This window comes from Manis javanica, chromosome 4 (genome assembly GCF_040802235.1).
Source record: "Manis javanica isolate MJ-LG chromosome 4, MJ_LKY, whole genome shotgun sequence".
NCBI classification, from domain to species: domain Eukaryota; kingdom Metazoa; phylum Chordata; class Mammalia; order Pholidota; family Manidae; genus Manis; species Manis javanica.
The window spans coordinates 139,238,550-139,256,330 of record NC_133159.1 but is presented as its reverse complement, the minus strand read 5'-3'; the positions used below and the strand labels follow the sequence as shown (position 1 = coordinate 139,256,330).

General features: G+C 36.2%; 1 protein-coding gene and 2 pseudogenes across 1 annotated transcript in view; 2 read left to right on the top strand and 1 right to left on the bottom strand.

Moving 5' to 3' along the window:
• LOC108404328 (serine/threonine-protein kinase TAO1-like) overlaps positions 1–7,748 on the bottom strand; it is a 55,031-nt gene extending 47,283 nt beyond the window's left edge. Inside the window, 3 exon segments of the mRNA XM_073235130.1 lie at positions 884–985; positions 3,579–3,650; positions 6,546–7,748. Coding sequence (XP_073091231.1) covers positions 884–985; positions 3,579–3,650; positions 6,546–6,677 — 306 coding nt within the window. The 5' untranslated portion in view covers positions 6,678–7,748.
• A 4,853-nt stretch (positions 7,749–12,601) lies between these two features.
• On the top strand, positions 12,602–12,796 carry LOC118969528 (U1 spliceosomal RNA; annotated as a pseudogene).
• LOC118969524 (transcription initiation factor TFIID subunit 10 pseudogene) lies at positions 12,616–13,472 on the top strand (annotated as a pseudogene).
• Positions 13,473–17,781: the final 4,309 nt, after the last annotated feature.

The window sequence follows — 17,781 nt, the reverse complement described above, 5'->3', positions numbered from 1 at the left end:
ATCTTTCTTATAAAGCCAACACAGAGCACGTCTTATGTGCCAGGTATTTTATATATATTAACTAATTTAATCCTCATAGCCACATTTGGAAGTAGACCCTATTATCATCCTTGTTTTACAGATGGAGAACCTGAAAGACAGAGAGGCAGTCTACCCTGTCAGCCACTGTTTTTTCTTTAACCACAGCCTCAAATTTAGGAGTACCATCACCACTAAATTAAACCAAATGTTACAAATCTAAATCTAAGTTCAGTATATTAAAATGATAATCAGCTATAGCTCATTAAAAATAAAAGGTCATTCCTGTTCTAAGAAAATTTAGCCTTCCTATTAAAAGACATAATTACTATGCCTATACTGTTGTAAGATTACTACTTTATCTTAGTTTAAACAATGGGGCAAAATTAATTTCCATTTTCTGCAATAAAATGTCTCAATTTTCCACCTTTAGTATCATTCAGCCAAAGAATCACAATCAGTTCAGATGTCTTCAAGATTCACCACCGACATTCCACACAAGACCCTTGTGGTTAAATAGTTTATAATACATTTATGTCAAAAATGTATGCTGATTTTCATGCTTGAGTGATAGGATTGTTCTCAACAAATGTTTGATAAAGCATTTGAAGAATGATACCGATAACATACATCAGAACATTTTCCCATGCACGTAATGATCAGGTGAATCTCTGAAGTAAGCTGGCAAAAGTTCTATTATCTCTTACTGCCCAAGAGTTCCAGGAAAAGCTGCTCCTCCTTTCTCAGTGTGAACTAACATTTCAAGGTGTTTGTGCATGGCTTTACACAACCATTTTGAGACATTTTTGAATTAATTATAAACTAAACCTACTAAAATTACAGCAAGGGGAGAGCAGATACCTACCCATGCTGTGTGCTCACTTAAATAGCAGCCTTTGGATTCTATAATGTTGGGATGTTTTAATATTTGTAGAAACCTGACTTCCTTAATAATGTCCTGCCATTTCTGTGGGGAGAAAAAAAGAATAAAGGAAATAATTAGGAACAGTTGCTTTTCCTTAGAAAGCTATACAAGTAAAAAAGTAATTATTAGATCAAAATGTTAATAAGAACATACAACTTTGTTTCATTTGTAATATTTAAATGTCAAACTAATACATTTTAAAGAACTTATGTCCATATAGTTTACAACTCAATTACATAAAATTCATTCCAGGTAGGACATATTTTTATTTTCATAAAATTTATTATCAATGAGTCTTATTAAAATTTTACAATAACACACCAAGCCTGTTGAAAACTATATACTATATTTAGTGGTTTTTCTTCAAAAGTTCAACCTCTTCCTTCTTTTGTGCAGCTTTATTGTTGCATAATTTACATACCTTAAAGTTCAGCTGTTGTGTTTTTGGCTTATATTGTCTACCTAATGTTAAGTTTTTTCTGCTGTTTAAACTCAGATCAAGTAATTACCTAAATTCCTTGCACATATTCTAAAATGCTAGTGAACACTTAGGTTATAACAGAGGGAAGTTCACAGAAAAACCAGGCAGCATGAAAACATTTTCCTACAGGATTTTACGAAGAGCCTTCCCATTGATGCCTACTAGTAAATGACAGATGAACCTTCAGCAATTAAAGCTACTCTATGACAGCTTCTGAAACTTAGGCCATATCCTAACTATAGTTACTTCTAAGAAGCAATCAGGGAACTCTGAAAATACAGGTACTTGGGCCATTACCCAGAGACTCTAGAAGCTTAGTAGATGTGGGATGGGAACTTAGAATCTGTGTTTTGTTCTTGTTTCAGCTTTTCCAAGTTTTACCGCTCACTTGTATCCTATTTTTAAAGGTAGGGGAACTAGAATACAGAACTTTAAGGAATGTTTTGTACTAGAGTTTAAGATCCTATATCTCTTATGTTATTTCATAAGCCCTCAACAAAATAGAGCAGAAGATATTCGCAGTGTAAAATGTGTAAGCTGGAAGATGCTAAGTTTAGAGAGTGTTTTATGGGCTTTACATTTCAAATTTGAATGCTCTGGGAGCAAACTCTTAAAACAAAACAAAACAAAGCTAAAACCTGTATTCTTCAATGTAAAAAACACTTCCAGGAAGGATACAATATTGGATGAGAGAAGATGCTGCCCTAGGTGAAACTTTTTGTTCTAGGCATGACTAATTAAACAGACTCCAACACAAGTTGGCTAGGAAAGCTAGTTGTAAAGGTATGCTATATTGGCATATAAAAATACATTGGCAAATAAAAATACAGTAAACTTGTAAAAAATTGAGTTTTTTGAGGGGTTTTAGAAATTATTAAGAGTTTTTTTAGGTATCAACATAATGGAACAGTGATCAATCACAACAGTGTTATCATACCCATAAGTGTGATTATCACAAAAAACAAGATTTACCATAAAATAGGGATTCCAGAAATATAAAAAAACAAAACCTTCAAAAATTAAAGACTGATCCAGCAATTCTACCTCTGAGCATATACCCTGAGGTATTAAAAGCAGGGACTCAAAGAAATATTTGTGTACCTATGCTCATAGGAGCATTATTCACAATAAACAAGGGGTAGAAGCAACTAAGTGACCATTTACAGATAATGGATGGAGAAAATGTGGTGTTTTTACAGACACACACACAGAGTCACAAACACACACAACATGGATGAACTTTGAGTACACTATATTAAGTGAAACAAGCCAGTCACAAAAGGACAAATAGTGCATGATTTCAATTACATGAGATACATAAAGGAGTCAAATTCAGAGAGACAGAAAGTAGAAAGGTGATTTCCAGGGGCTGCAGGGAGGAGGCAATAAGGAGTTATTGTTTGATGGGTGTAGAATACCACTTTTGCAAAATGAAAGAGTTCTGCAGATGGATGGTGGTGTTGGTTGCACAGCAATGTGAATGTCCTTAATGCCACTGAACTTACACTTAAAGTGTAAAGATAGTAAATTTGTTTAGTGTACTTTACCACAATTAAAAATAATTAAATTTTTGAAGAATTAAAGAAACAGATAACACTTAAGAAGTAGACATTTTATAAACTTATGCAATTAATAACTAATCAGAATACTGAAGAACAAAAGTACATGCAATACAGTATCAATAATTTTATTTTTCAGATTATTACCTTATTTTTCAGACTAGATATATGCTGCCTGATGATTATTGGAAACTGTGATTAGATAATTTCTCTACCATTAAAAACTTATATCCAATATACTTACTGTCAAATGTGCCTTACTCTAGTTTACTTTCTTAGACATGATAATCCCTCTATTATAGAATAAACTGCTAAACAACAATTTAAAAAATTAAACTTGTGTCAGGAGCACATATCTTAAACAATTAAAAGTAAGGGACACAGTTGAGAGGTTTCTGGAATGTCAGGAATGTTATTTAGGGCTCTAGGTACAATTTAAATGGGCACATTGAGTCTGTGGAAGAAAATTCACTGAGATATACACTTAATATTTGTATGTTTTTCAACATTAAAAAAAAAAATTCCCACCTATCCCCAATTTAAAATGGTATGGCTTTCTTTAACATGCCAATACAAACATATATATTTGACCTACCTTCATACACTGCATTCCAGTATAAGATAATTTCTTGATAGCCACCACTTCATTGGTGCGCACATCTCGTGCCTAAAAAAGACATAAGAGCATTGTAAAAATTATCAGATTAAATCTGGGAAATCATTTCTTTGAGAATAAAAGCATTTATAAACTACCATGTCAAAAAAGATATCAAAACTGCTTTTAAAGAACATTAAAAAAATAACTAAACAGATAGCAAAATACATCAAATTATCAAGGAGCTGGTACTTTAGAAATAAAAGTAATGAATGTTTATCTTTGAATGAGCTAATTGAGAGGAAAAATATAGAAATTTGAATAGAACTGTAAACAAACAAACAAAATGACTAGTACATACAAGTCTATGCTAGGCCTGTAAACTTCAAAATTTCAATGAAATGAACAGCTCTCTAGGAAAGAACTACTAAAATTGCCCTCGAGAAGAAAATTTGAGTAAAACAGTGGTGGCAGACTGAAAAGAATACTAATCGTCTTTAAAATAGTTGTGAGTGGGAAAGTTTCACCAGGGAACTTCCCAGGATAAAAGGGAAGGAAAAAGGAAAGCTCTCCCATTGATTTTATGGAGGCGGTCTAAGCCAGCAACTAAACCTCACCAGCAGCACGAAATAGAAACGTAGGGACCAATTTGACTTATAAATTTAGACAAGGGAACTCAAAATAAAATTTAAAAATACTACATGAGTTATATCGTGTCCTTTTCAGGGTATCATATCTGGATGCATACAATGTCTGTTCATCACTGGTTACTAATTTTCATCACCCACTCAAGGTATTTGACTGTTTCTTTGCAATGTATATAGTTATAACCCCTGTTCCCTACTTTGTATCTAACAAGCAATCCGTGGAGAGATACTTTTAAACTATATAAATATCCTGCTCATCAAACTTTCCCCCTAGATTTAGCAACCACTGAAGATTCTACCCAAAACAATCTTTGCAATGATTGCTGCAATCTTCAAAATGCTGGTTTTTCCCAACTCTACCATTCCCTTCACATGTATCAGTCAGCATTCTATTATAAAGAAAAGCCCTACCTTTCCGACTATCTATCCATCCTTCATCTATCATGGAAATTAGGAATTCCTATTTTATTCAATGGGTTATAATCAATAGATGTTTATGTTGATGCTCAAATTGTTCCAGATCTGGCCAGTGGGAGCACCTTTAAACTGGTTCTAGCATCCTCTTGAAAGGGCCCTTTTTTTTAAAGCACTTTTTAACCTTCTGGTACAAGATATTCTAGAGCTTATCTTTAATGATCCCTGTCCCCACAATAGAATGAACCATTACTCCAAAGCTCTTGATCCATGTAGTGAGGAACTCAAGATCTGAGTGCTAAGTGTGCTTGTTGCTACTGGGATATCAATGCAACTAGAATCTTACAGAAGAGAGAGCTAGGAAATATATATGTCATACAATTAGTTCATATTAATGCCACAAATTCCTATCCAATACCTATCTAGTCCTACATGGTTCTTTCTTACTTTTGCCAATTTCCTATTTCTATCATTCTTTCAGTTAGGATCTGACTCCAAATGGCATCAAAATTACTCACTGCTCAATCTTGAAACACACAGTTTCAGAACTGTCACACCCATACCAATATGAAACAAATTTACTGAGAAGAGTTCAAGATTTGTTTGCAGTTTCCTCTTCCCAAGGAGACAGAGGGTATAAAGTTAAAATACTGTGTATGAAAGTTACTCGTATTAGTTTTGGTTTTTACTCCAATGTGGTTATAGCCCTAATACAGTTGGATTCATTGTTTCTGCTTGCCTTTTCATGACTCCCCCCATACATAATGACTTCATTTTAAGTTTTAACTATATAGAATATTTATTATCAAAAGAGGTAAAACAAGTTTTCATTCTGTCCTCTATGTGCTTTTTTCTAGTCCCCACACTATCACCATTCTGTATCTTGAATAGTTGTTGTGGCATATAACTTGTCTAATTTCATTGAACTATACATTTAATATATCTGTATTTACTGTATATAAATTATACTTAATAAAGTAAGTCAATTAAAAAATACTACTGACACTCATTGAAGGGCTACATGACAGGGATCTTTTCAACAGGGTTCTCTTATTGGGCCCATTTATAAGAGTCTGCATATTTTTTTCCTTTATTATTCTATATTTCTCCACATTAGTATTAAGGAGAACAACAGGAGAAGTGTACATTCAGACAAAACTGTAACACAGAAAAAAGGTTGTTTATGAAATACCTGTTTCTGAGTGCCTCTTCCCTTATTCTGTGTCCAACCAGAAATCAAACAAACATAACCTACATCATACACACACATAAAGCATGTGTACACAAAAATATTCTGAAGGATGTTTATCTAAATTTTAACAGCAGCTGTCCTTGGGTAGGAAAATTACAGAGGGAATTCCTACTACCTTATTTTTACCTCTAATTTACACATGGGAAATAAATAAAAAGTTCAAATTGTTACAAATTTGGAACACATTTTCTCTGAGGAAATAATATTTCAAACTGTTGTTTTATTCTTAAGGTTCCCATTAAAACTAAAAAACTAAATCTGTAATACTACCAAAATATTAAACATCTATACAAAACTTTTTGCTGAGGAAAAAAAAAGCAATCTTAATAGGAAGAAATAATGAATGAATGATAATAAAATGTGTGCACGGGACTTTATGTAAGTCAGTGTTTTGCAATATTTGATTCAATAGCAATGTAAGTCATAAAACTGCTAAAGTGGTGTAAACAACATGGAAATTAAAGCAGAATATCTTTCCCATTTTTTCAATAATCTAAGAAGCTCAATAAATAAAATGACCTTTTCATATACACCTAATACAAGTGACTATAAAATAGACTATTGCCTATATCTCTTTGTATTACTGATTTTTACTCTTCCAGGACTGGATATTAAGTAAACGCTGGTCACTGACATTAAGCCTTTAACACTTACAGAGTACACTGCTCCAAAGGTTCCATGGCCAACTTCTCTGAGATCTGTGAAGAGCTTCTCTGGATCTTCTTTGAAGAAGAGTTCTGCAGTTTCAGGGTCCTTCAGGCTCCCTGTTGGGCTAGTCGACGGCATCCTGCTGGGCAATCAGCTGTCTGATTCTAATGGTACAGCGCTAGCCCAATCCTTGGTTCATCCGTATGAATGAAGCCACTTTGGTATAAACTATTGTAGAGAAATGAGAAGAAAAAAGGAAAAGCAAAGTTGCTAAGAATAATTAGTATAACATCATTTTCTGACTACATATATAAAATTATCTTAGACCTGGAATTTCACTGAAAAGAAGTGTTGCCTACTAGTGCAGGAGTCTTAAACCCGGCTCATCATCACAATCACCTACGCTGCTTTAACAAAAAAAGATTCCCACTATATACAGTATGTAATTACATACTATACATACACTTCTAAAACTTAGATAAATCTTTACGTTCTGGAAGGCTTTCTGTATCAGTACTTAAAGATTTATCTAACTCTGATGCAATAAGCTCATCAGCAAAAGAGGTAAATATAGTAGGAAGACCATTAAAAACATGCCCTACAACTCAAAATATGCCCACAATATGTTTCTGACAACAGGAAGATTCCCACCTATTAATGACCTTCAAATGCAAGAAAATAAGACAATAGATTTAATTTGGTAAATTAAATCAGTAAGATTTCTTTTCCTTTCAGATACCACATGGCAGTGTTTAATCAACTTTAACACAGACATTCCTAAGAAAATTGAAATGCAAGAAAATAATGAATTTAACATAGACAGATAACTGTTTCCTTCATAACCTGATTCACATTAAAATATGGCCACATCAAATCTGCTTCCTTACATAAGTAGATACACTTCAGAATTCCTGGTGGTTCTGATAGCAGTTCCTTTATATCAGATTACCAAATTTTAAAAATGACTGCCATAAATGAGAAGCTTCAGAACCTCGTTCTAGAATGACACTGCTTAGATAGGAATCCTGGCAACAATTATTTACCAACTATGAATTTGGGTAGCTTCCTTTTCCAAATCCATAAAATGAAAGTAATAACCTACCTCCTAGAGTAGCTGTGAGGGTTAAATGAGTTGATAAATGGTAAGTATAGACTAGTACTCAGGAACAATAAGCAGTACATTAAATGTTAGTTATCATGACCTCCTTAAATTTACCAATTAAAATTGAAAACTCCAAAATTGATTTCATTAAACTCATAAGGGAAAATAAAGCTCTAGCCAGTTCTTTCCATGCCCAAAGCATATTTTTTTAATTTTTAAATGTTTAAAATTTTTTCAATTTCAAAAATTTTTTAAACTAAAGAAAAATTTTTAAGCCTGTCTCATTTTTAGTGAAGTCAATTGAACCAATTATAATGTTTGTTATTAAACTTCTAACTACATAAAACACATTTACATATCTTTTGCTCCTCCCTAAATTAATACTACATTGCAGTAAAAACTCAAATCATTAGTTTGTATTCCTTTTCTAACATATTTTCAAAGCTGCCCCATATTCTACACTTTTACCAATCTCTCTGCTCTGGAAGTTAGTTCCTTGGAACAGAGCTTCAATTACAATTCTTCCAAGAATATGTGACCACAAGAAAGTCACTTAACTTATCACTTCTAAAATGAGGAGACTGAAATAAATTCTATATAAACTCTTACTATTCAATTAATATACCCGTGAAAAACAAAAAGCCTTCTATGTTACTTAAGACTTTATTTAAGAACTTTGAATTATCAAATTATAGTACCTTTATTACAAGCATTATTTTACATAAAAATTTGTAAGTACCTGCATGATTTGCATCTTATTTTCTATCTGCCTAACAAATTCCCATTCAAAATCTTTCAAAATTTAGATTAAAGGTAATGTTTGTGAAGTTTTCACTCCAGTAGGACGAGCTGGTCACTGTCCCTTCATGCTCCAAAACATCCTTCAGCATTTACTACACCACGAGTACCCCTCTGCTCCAGACAAGTAGGCACGATGTGACTCATTCATCTTTACATTGCCTCTGTACATCCTACACACTATGTCTTACAGATAATATACAGTTATTTGTTAGACTAACCGATTACTTAATTCTTCTCCCTACAGCCCCTTTAAAAAATTTTAAGAAATTTGGCTCAAATTTGAGAAAACTAAAATAGAATATTTTGAAAACTACAACACAAACTCTGATTAGGGAGACTACCCAAACACCTTTTAGCAAATTTTTTTAATCCACAAAAGACTAAATCATTAAAAAAATTTCTACGTCAAAAAATTTGAGTCAAACCCAAGAACAGAAACATCCACATTAACGGTTAATATTCCTTAAATATATACACATTATTCAGATCATTCACAAAGTACCTAATCCAACAATATATAAATGGCCAAAGGATATCAATATTCCATAAGTAGGTAATATAAATAATTGGACAGAGAAGTCAAAACCTGAAATATAATAGGTGTAGTCATGAGTTTTCTGATTCCGCTTTCCTCTATCTCCTGGCTTTGACCAAAGAGTTGCCTGAGTAACTATTTTGATAGTGCTGAAGACAAGAAAACCCTTAAAAGGAATCCTGCTCTTCTGTCCCAAAGGGGACCCTGTGATGTTCAGATTGTGGGGAAATATGCTGTTTTTCCCCTTTTCTTTTTTCTCTCAACCACAGACATGCAGTGCCAAAGGAACAGAACACCCACATGAGAAAAACCTCACTCTCAGGCCCGGAGAGCTAGGAAAAATTCACAAAAGATGAGGGGAACTGTCATTATGCTTTTTCTCATTTTCTCTCTTCTTTCTGCACTTTAAGCAAGGACAGCCCCAGTTACGGGGGAGCTGTACAATGCAGAAGTCTAAACACATCTGTATCTTTCTGATCAAAGTAAATGGGAAAAGGCCACTGGAAACTGAAGAGTATGGAGGAAATCATGGAGAAGAAAACAAGTGGAAAAGACGACCCCATTCTGGGTATGAAGTAATACAAATAACAACTTCTGTTTGTTGAAAATAGACTGAGAAAGTATAGCAAAGACTATGAGAAAGAGAACTAATAATGGATGACATATACTACTGCCTAAGTCCTAGGCTACCACTGAGAGACATAGCACAGGGCAAATGCAAAGAGCTCAGGGAAAGTTTTGAAAACAGAACTAGTATTAGAAGCACCACATACAGAAAGTGAGACAGAACGTGTCATCTAAAACAAACAAATCATGACCTCACACCAGTAAGGATGGCCAGCATCGAAAAGACTAAGAACAACAAATGCTGGTGAGGATGTGGAGAAAGGGGTGCCCTCCTACACTGCTGGTGGGAATGTGAGCTAGTTCAACCATTATGGAAAGCAGTATGGAGGTTCCTCAAAAAACTAAAAATAGAAATACCTTTTGACCCGGGAATCCCACTCCTTGGAATTTACCCAAAGAATACAAATTCTCAAATTCAAAAAGACATTTGCACCCCTATGTTTATCACAGCACTCTTTTACAATACCCAAGATATGGAAGCAACCTAAGTGTCCATCAGTAGATGAATGGATAAAGAAGATGTGGAACATATATACAATGGAATACTATTTGGCCATAAGAAACAAATCGTACCATTTACAACAACATGGATGGAGCTGAAGGACATTATGCTCAGTGAAATAAGTCAGGTGGAGAAAGACATATGCCAAATGATTTCCCTCATTTGTGGAGGATAACAATGAAGCAAAACTGAAGGAACAAAATAGCAGCAGACTCACAGACTCCAAGAATGAACCAATGGTTACCAAATGGGAGGGGTGTGGGCATCTGGGTGGGGAGGGAGGAAGAAGGGTATTGGGGGGTATTATGTTTAGTACACAAGGCATGGGGATCACCGGGAGAACAGTGTACCACAGAGAAGGCACATAGTGGATCTGTGGCATCTTGCTGCACTGATGGACTGTGACTGCATTGGGGTATGGGTGAGGACTTGATAATATGGGTAAATGTAGTAACCACATTGTTTTTTCATGGGAAACCATCATAAGAGTGGATATCAATCACCTTACTGAAAATTAAAAGTAAGGAAGGAAATAAATAAAACAAATCAACCTTCTTGAGAAGATGCAAACATGACTCAGAAATGACAATATCATATACAAAATGGCCAGAATAAAATTCAAACTTTAGTCCACATGGTGAAACAAACAACACACACATACACACAACTGGAAAATGTGACAAATTATCTCGGAAAAGAAAGGACAGATGCCTATTTTGAGATGCCTCACACTGGAATTATCATATAAAGACATTAAAGCAGCTGTTATAAGCATAGTACATGTACTAACGGTTAATACTCTTGAAAAAACTGGAAAGACTTAAGTTCTTAGCAGAAAAATACAAACTATAAAAACAGATCCACATGGAAAAATTTAGAACTGAAAAATATCATTAAAAGAAAGTGCATGGGCTCAACCACTGAACAGAGATGATAGAAGAGTCTGTAAACTTGAAGATAACAAAGCAATGAAAATTATTTACACTGAGGAAAAAAGAGGAAAAAACATTGGGAAAAAATGAATACATCCTTAGAAACTTGTGGGACAGTATCAATCTGTCTACATTTCACATTATAGGTGTTACATAAAGGAAAAGAAAATTTAATTATTTTAGAGAAACAATTTGTACTAAAAGCTGAAAAGATCACAGATTTGACAAAAACATAAATTTAGAGATTCAAGACACTCAGCAAACCTCAAACAGAGCAAATTCAAAGAGTTTAGGTCTGAGAAGGCCTCAACTCAAAATCAGTAACAAACAGTTAGGCCTGATAAGGCCTAAACATGTCATAATGCTGAAAACCAAAGATAAACTAAAATTTGAATGATTACACATTTCTCATGAAATTCAATGGAGGTCACAGAATGTTGAAAAATATCTTTAAAGTGAGGAAAGAAAAGAACTGCCAGCCCAGAAGAGAATCCTTCATCTAAGCAAAAGTCTTGTGGAATGAATGTAAAAAAAAAAAAAGAGAGAGAGAGAGAGAGACACAGATGATGGAAAGCTACGAGAATCTGACCACCATTAAGGGAAATGTGAAATATTAAACAAAAGAAAGCTAAAGGCCATATTAATACCAGACAAAATATTCAGAGCTTCAGAGCTATGAAAATTACAAGGAGTAAAGAGGGACATTACATAATGTTATGATTCCATTCATCAAATTCTAAATGTACACTCACCTGACAAAAGAGCTTCAAATTACATGAAGGAGAAATTGATACAACTGAAAAGAGAAAAGTCTGTAACTCGAACACCACCACCATAGACCAACACCACCAACCAACAGGACCTAATGACATTCAGGTATGTAACCTGGCCACAACACAATGGGCATTCTTTTCAAGTGTGCATTATGACATTCACTGTGACATCATATTTTGGGCCATAAAACTAATCTTGGAAGGCAGCTATGCCACCACTATACCACCAACACTATAAAACTAATCTTAACAAGTGAAAAATTTCAATTCATACAAAACATTTTCTGATAAGAGGGTAATAAACTTAAAATCAGTAACAAAACAGTTAAAAGCAAAACAATCTCAAGTTTGGAAATTAGATACACTTCTAAGTAACCCATGGGTCAATAAAGGTATTTCAAGGGAAAAGAGAAAATAATATGAATTACGTGAAAATAAAAATATAATATCAAATTTACAGGATTCTTACTCAGAAATTAAGGCAGTAAATCATAGGAGAAAAAGACTCCAATGTATAATCTAAGCTCCCATCTTAAATAAATCTAGAAAGAGAAAAGCAAACAAAACCAAAACTAAATATAGAAGGACATACTAAAGACAGAATAGAAATCAATGAAAACTAAACAACAAAATCAGTAAAATCAAAGCTAGTGAGCTACTTTGAAAGAACACTGCCAAGCTAACCAAAGAAAACAAGAGGAAACTACCCAAAAGAGGGGATATTACTATATCCCTAAAGACATTAAAAGGATACGGAAATACAATGGACACCTCTAAACTCACAAATTTGATACTTACCTGGCAGGGGAGATACCATGATCACGAAGGTGGTTTTCCCAGGGCGAGGCTTATCCATTGCACTTCAGATGTGCTGACCCCTGCTATTTCCCCAATAAAAATAAAATAAAATAAATAAATAAATAAAAATAAACTCACAAATTTGACAAAATAGCTGAAATGGGCAAATTACTTGGTAGTGCTAGTTATAAACTACCAAAACTCACTCAAGAAGAAATAGAAAGCTGCCTCCTGCACCCAGATGGCAAACTGTAGCAGCTCAGGTTCAGACCACAAAGAAGCACTGGCTTCCACTACCTCAGCCCCTAGAGCACGGCCCTCAGCGCATTCCTGCAAAAAAGAAAAAGTCCAGCTCCACAGTGACAGCAGGGGTGTCTGCGGCTGGAGGCGAGCAGGGAGCATGGGACGCACGGCAGCACAGGCTGGAGAGCTGGCCGGGCAGAGCGGGGAAGCCATCATTGGGCGGTGCAGAGTCCTCAGACGGGGCCGTGTCTAACGGGGTTTACCCACTCTCAACACTGCCAATGGAGGGGTGAGGCCGACGGTATCCAGCGCACCTCTAGTGGACTTCCTGACTGCAGCTGGAGGATTCCATATCTATATTCCCAGATGTATTGACTGGATACTGCTGCACCATGCTGGCTTTGAGGCCTTGAACGCACATGTAATTCAGCTCATCTCCCTAGCTGCCCATCAATTCATCTCAGATATTGCCCATGATTCCCTGCAGCAACACAAAATGAAAGGCACAGCCCTGGGACCTCCCAATGCAAAAGCAAAGGCCGCAAGTACACTTAACCATGGAAGACTTGACTGCGGCCCTCAGTGAGTATGACATCAGTGTAAAGAAGCTACACTACTGATAGGATTGGTTTAAAGATGGCGGCAGGAGAGGTGAGACAGTGGCTTCCTCCCAAAACCACATATAGTATGAACATATAATACAACTAATTCTGAAAGAGCAACAGGAAAGAAGAATCTCTAGGAATGAAAAAATATTGAGAGAACTGTGTGACCAATCCAAACAGAATAATGTTTGTATTATAGGGGTACGAGAGGAAGAAGAGAAAGAAAAAAGGAAAAGTGTCTTTGAGGAGGTAATTGCTAAAAACATCCCCAATCTGGGGAAAGAGATAGTCTCTCAGGCAATGGCGGTGCACAGTTCTCACAACACAAGGGACCCAAGGAAGACAGCACCAAGACATATAATAATTAAAATTGCAAAGATCAAGGATAAAGACAGACTATCAAAAGCAGCCAGAGTAAAAAGATCACATGCAAAGGAAAACCCATCAGGCTATCATCAGAACTTCTCAGCAGAAACCTTACAGGCCAGAAGGGAATGACAGGATACATTTAATGCAGGCGGGTAACAAACAGCAGGCTGCTTATTGCCATGAGGGGCTTTGGAGCTGCGTTGCCACCCAGGGGGTTAGGGCGCCTGAAGTTCCTTAAAATTCCATCCTGCTGGGCTGAGTGTGCCAGGACAATTTTGTCCACCTGTTAAACCCTTGTCACTTTAAGACTTTTAAAGTGCCCGTTTTTCTTTTGTCCCCAGGAGCCAGCTGTGGGGACCTGCTCACAGTCTCTGTCTCAGATTTTACTCTTCCATTCCTCTAATATCCAGTACACCATGCAATGTGTGTCTGTGCTCAGGTGCAGATTACTAGGGCTGGTTATTTAGCAGTCCTCTGCTTCTACTCCCTCCCCACTCTGACTCTTTTCCTCCCACTGGTGGGCTGGGGTGGTGGGAGTGCTTGGGTCCTACCAGGTCACAGCTTTGTATCTTACCCTTTTAATGAGATGCTGAGTTCTCACAGATGTAGATGTAGCCTGGCTATTGTACTGTATCTTCTGGTCTCTCTTTTAGGAGTAGTTGTATTTGCTGTATTTTCAAAATATATATGGTTTTGGGAGGAGATTTCTGCTACCCTACTCACACCACCATCTTGTCTCTGATTTATATTTTGGAGCTCATGTTATGTGCCAAGCACTGTTCTGAGCACTTTGCTTAAGTTAGCAAATTTTTTCTTCATTGTGGCAGGTACTAGTACTACACATGTTATAAACAGGGGCCCTAAGGCACAGGGTTTAAGTAATTTGCCCAATGTAAGAGAAAAAAAAATAGCAAGGGGAGGAGTCAGAAATCCAACACCGGGTGAAGGGGAGAAGTGACACAGGGAAGGGAAGAAGTCTGCATTAATAAGCAATTTAGCATGGGCCCCAGGGGACCCACTGGAAAGCTGCTTAGAACACACACCCAGGACTCAGCAGGGTGGTGAGCAGGGTCCTTGTTGGGTGAGGGTCAGAGCTGAAGCATTAGAAACTACTTGGCACCTCTGAGCTACCCCCGTGTGGGCTCTGCATTCAGGCAATGTCCTGAGGCACAGATGCAAGAAGCCACCTTCATAAGGTAGAGTTTGCAAGTGACCCAAGGTGACCCAGGGGATGAGGGATGGCAACATCTACTACCATGAATTAGGTCCAATTCATGGGTGTTCAACAAATACTCATATCTTCTACAGGTACCTTTTTTTTTTTACCCAGACATTCCTGGAAGTCAGTATAATTGATTTCATTAGTGTATGTCATAATGTGATCTGTTTCTATAGCACCATGGAATTTTCATATTAAAAAAAACTCACAGATTAGAAAACTGTCAGGTCACTACCCAATTATTGCCTCATAAAAATGATAGTCTCCAGGCAGAAAAAAATAAACGCCATATGATTTCATTTATTTGTGGAACATAAAAACAAAGCAAAACAGAAGGAACAAAACAGCATTAGAATAGTACTGGAGGTCCTAGCCATGGCAATCAGACAAAACAAAAAAATAAAAGGCATCCAGATTGGTAAGGTAGAAGCTAAAGTGTCACTGTTTGCAGATGGCATGCTATTGTACATAAAAAAACCCTACAGAATCCACTCCAAAACTACTAGATCTAGTATCTGAATTCAGCAAGTTTGCAGGATACAAAATTAATACACAAATCTGTTGCATTCCTATACACTACCAATGAACCAAAAAAAAAGAGAAATCAGGAAAACAGTTCCATTCACAATTGCATCAAAAAGAGTAAAATACCTAAGAATAAACCTAACAAAGGAAGTGAAACACCTATACTCTGAAAACTACAAGACACTCATGAGAGAAATTAAAGAAGATACCAATAAATGGAAATACATCCCATGCTCATGGATAGGAAGTATTAATATTATCAAAATGGCCATCCTGCCTAAAGCAATGTACAGATTCAATGCAATTCCTATCAAAATACCAACAGCATTCTTCAATGAACTAGAGAAAATAGTTCTAAAATTCATATGGAGCCACAAAAGACCCCGAATAGCCAAAGCAATCCTAAAAAGGAAGAATAAAGGGTGGGGGGGGGTGCGGATTACATTCCCTAATTTCAAACTCTACTACAAAACCACAGTAATCAAGACAATTTGGTACTGGCACAAACAGTACCATAGACCAATGGAACAGTCTAGAGAGCCCAGATATAAACCCAAGCATATATGGTCAATTAACAAACAATAAAGGAGCCATGGATATACAATGGAGAAATGACAGCCTCTTCAACAACTGGTGTTGGCAAAACTGGACAGCTACATGTAAGAGAATGAAACTGGATTATTGTCTAACCCCATACACAAAAGTAAACTTGAAATGGATCAAATACATGAATGTAAATCATGAAACCATAAAACTCTTAGAAGACAGCATAGGCAAAAATATCCTGAATATAAACATGAGCAACTCTTTCCTAAACAATCTCCTCGAGCAAGGGAAAGCAAAAATGAACACATGGGACTACATCAAACTAAAAAGTTTCTGTACAGCAAAGGACACCATCAGCAGAACAAAAAGGCATCCTACAGTATGGGAGAATATATTTGTAAATGACATATCCAATAAGGGGTCAACATCCAAAATATATAAAGAACTCACACACCTCAAAAACCAAAAAGCAAATAACCCTATTAAAAAATGGGCAGAGGATATGAACAGACACTTCCCCAAAGAAGAAATTCAGATGACCAACAGCCACATGAAAAGATGCTCCACATCGCTAATTATCAGGGAAATGCAAATTAAAAGCACCATGAGATTATCACCTCACACAAGTTAGGATGGCCAACATAGAAAAGACTATGAACAACAAATGCTGGTGAGGATGTGGAGAAAGGGGAGCCCTCCTGCACTGCTGGGGGAATGTAAACTAGTTCAACCATTGTGGAAGGCAATATGGAGGTTCCTCAAAAAACAAAAAATAGAAATACCATTTGACCCAGGAATTTCACTCCTAGGAATTTACCCAAAGAAAACAACCTCACAGATTCAAAAAGACATATGCACCCCTATGTTTATCATAGGCCTTAAAACAATAGCCAAGATATGGAAACAACCTAAGTGTCCATTAGTAAATGAATAGATAAAGAAGTAGTACATATACACAATGGAATACTATTCAGCCACAAGAAAGAAACAAATCCTACCGTTTTGCAACAACATGGATGGAGCTGGAGAGTATTATGCTCAGTGAAATAAGCCAGGCAGAGAAAGACAAGTCCAAATTATTTCCCTCATTTGTGGAGTATAACAACGAAGCAAAAGTGAAGGAACAAAACAGCAGCAGACTCACAAACTCCAAGAAGGGACTAGCGATTACCAAAGGGGAGATGTGGGGGAGGGCAGGTGCTGCGGGACGGAGAGGAGGATTGAGGGGTATTATTAGTACACATGGTGTTGGTGGGATCATGGGAAAGACAATTTAGCACAGAGAGGACAAGCAGTGACTCTGAGCCATCCTACTACACTGATGGACAGTGCCTGCAATGGGGTATGGGTGGGGACTTGATAATATGGGTGAATGTAGTAACCACATTGTTTTTCATGTGAAACCTTCATAAGAGTATATATCAATAATACCTTAATAAAAAATACATAGAATAAAAAATAAAATTAAAAAATACAGCATTAGATTCACAGACACTGAGAAGTGACTAGTGGTTACCAAAGGTAAGGGGAGCAGGGTAGAGGGTAGGGAGGAGAGAGGGACTGTTAAACCATTACGATGTACATTTGATTAAAAAAAAAGTCATAGTCTCTAGGAATGTTCATAGTTGCATTTATTCATAACAGCCAAAAGGTGGAAACAACCCA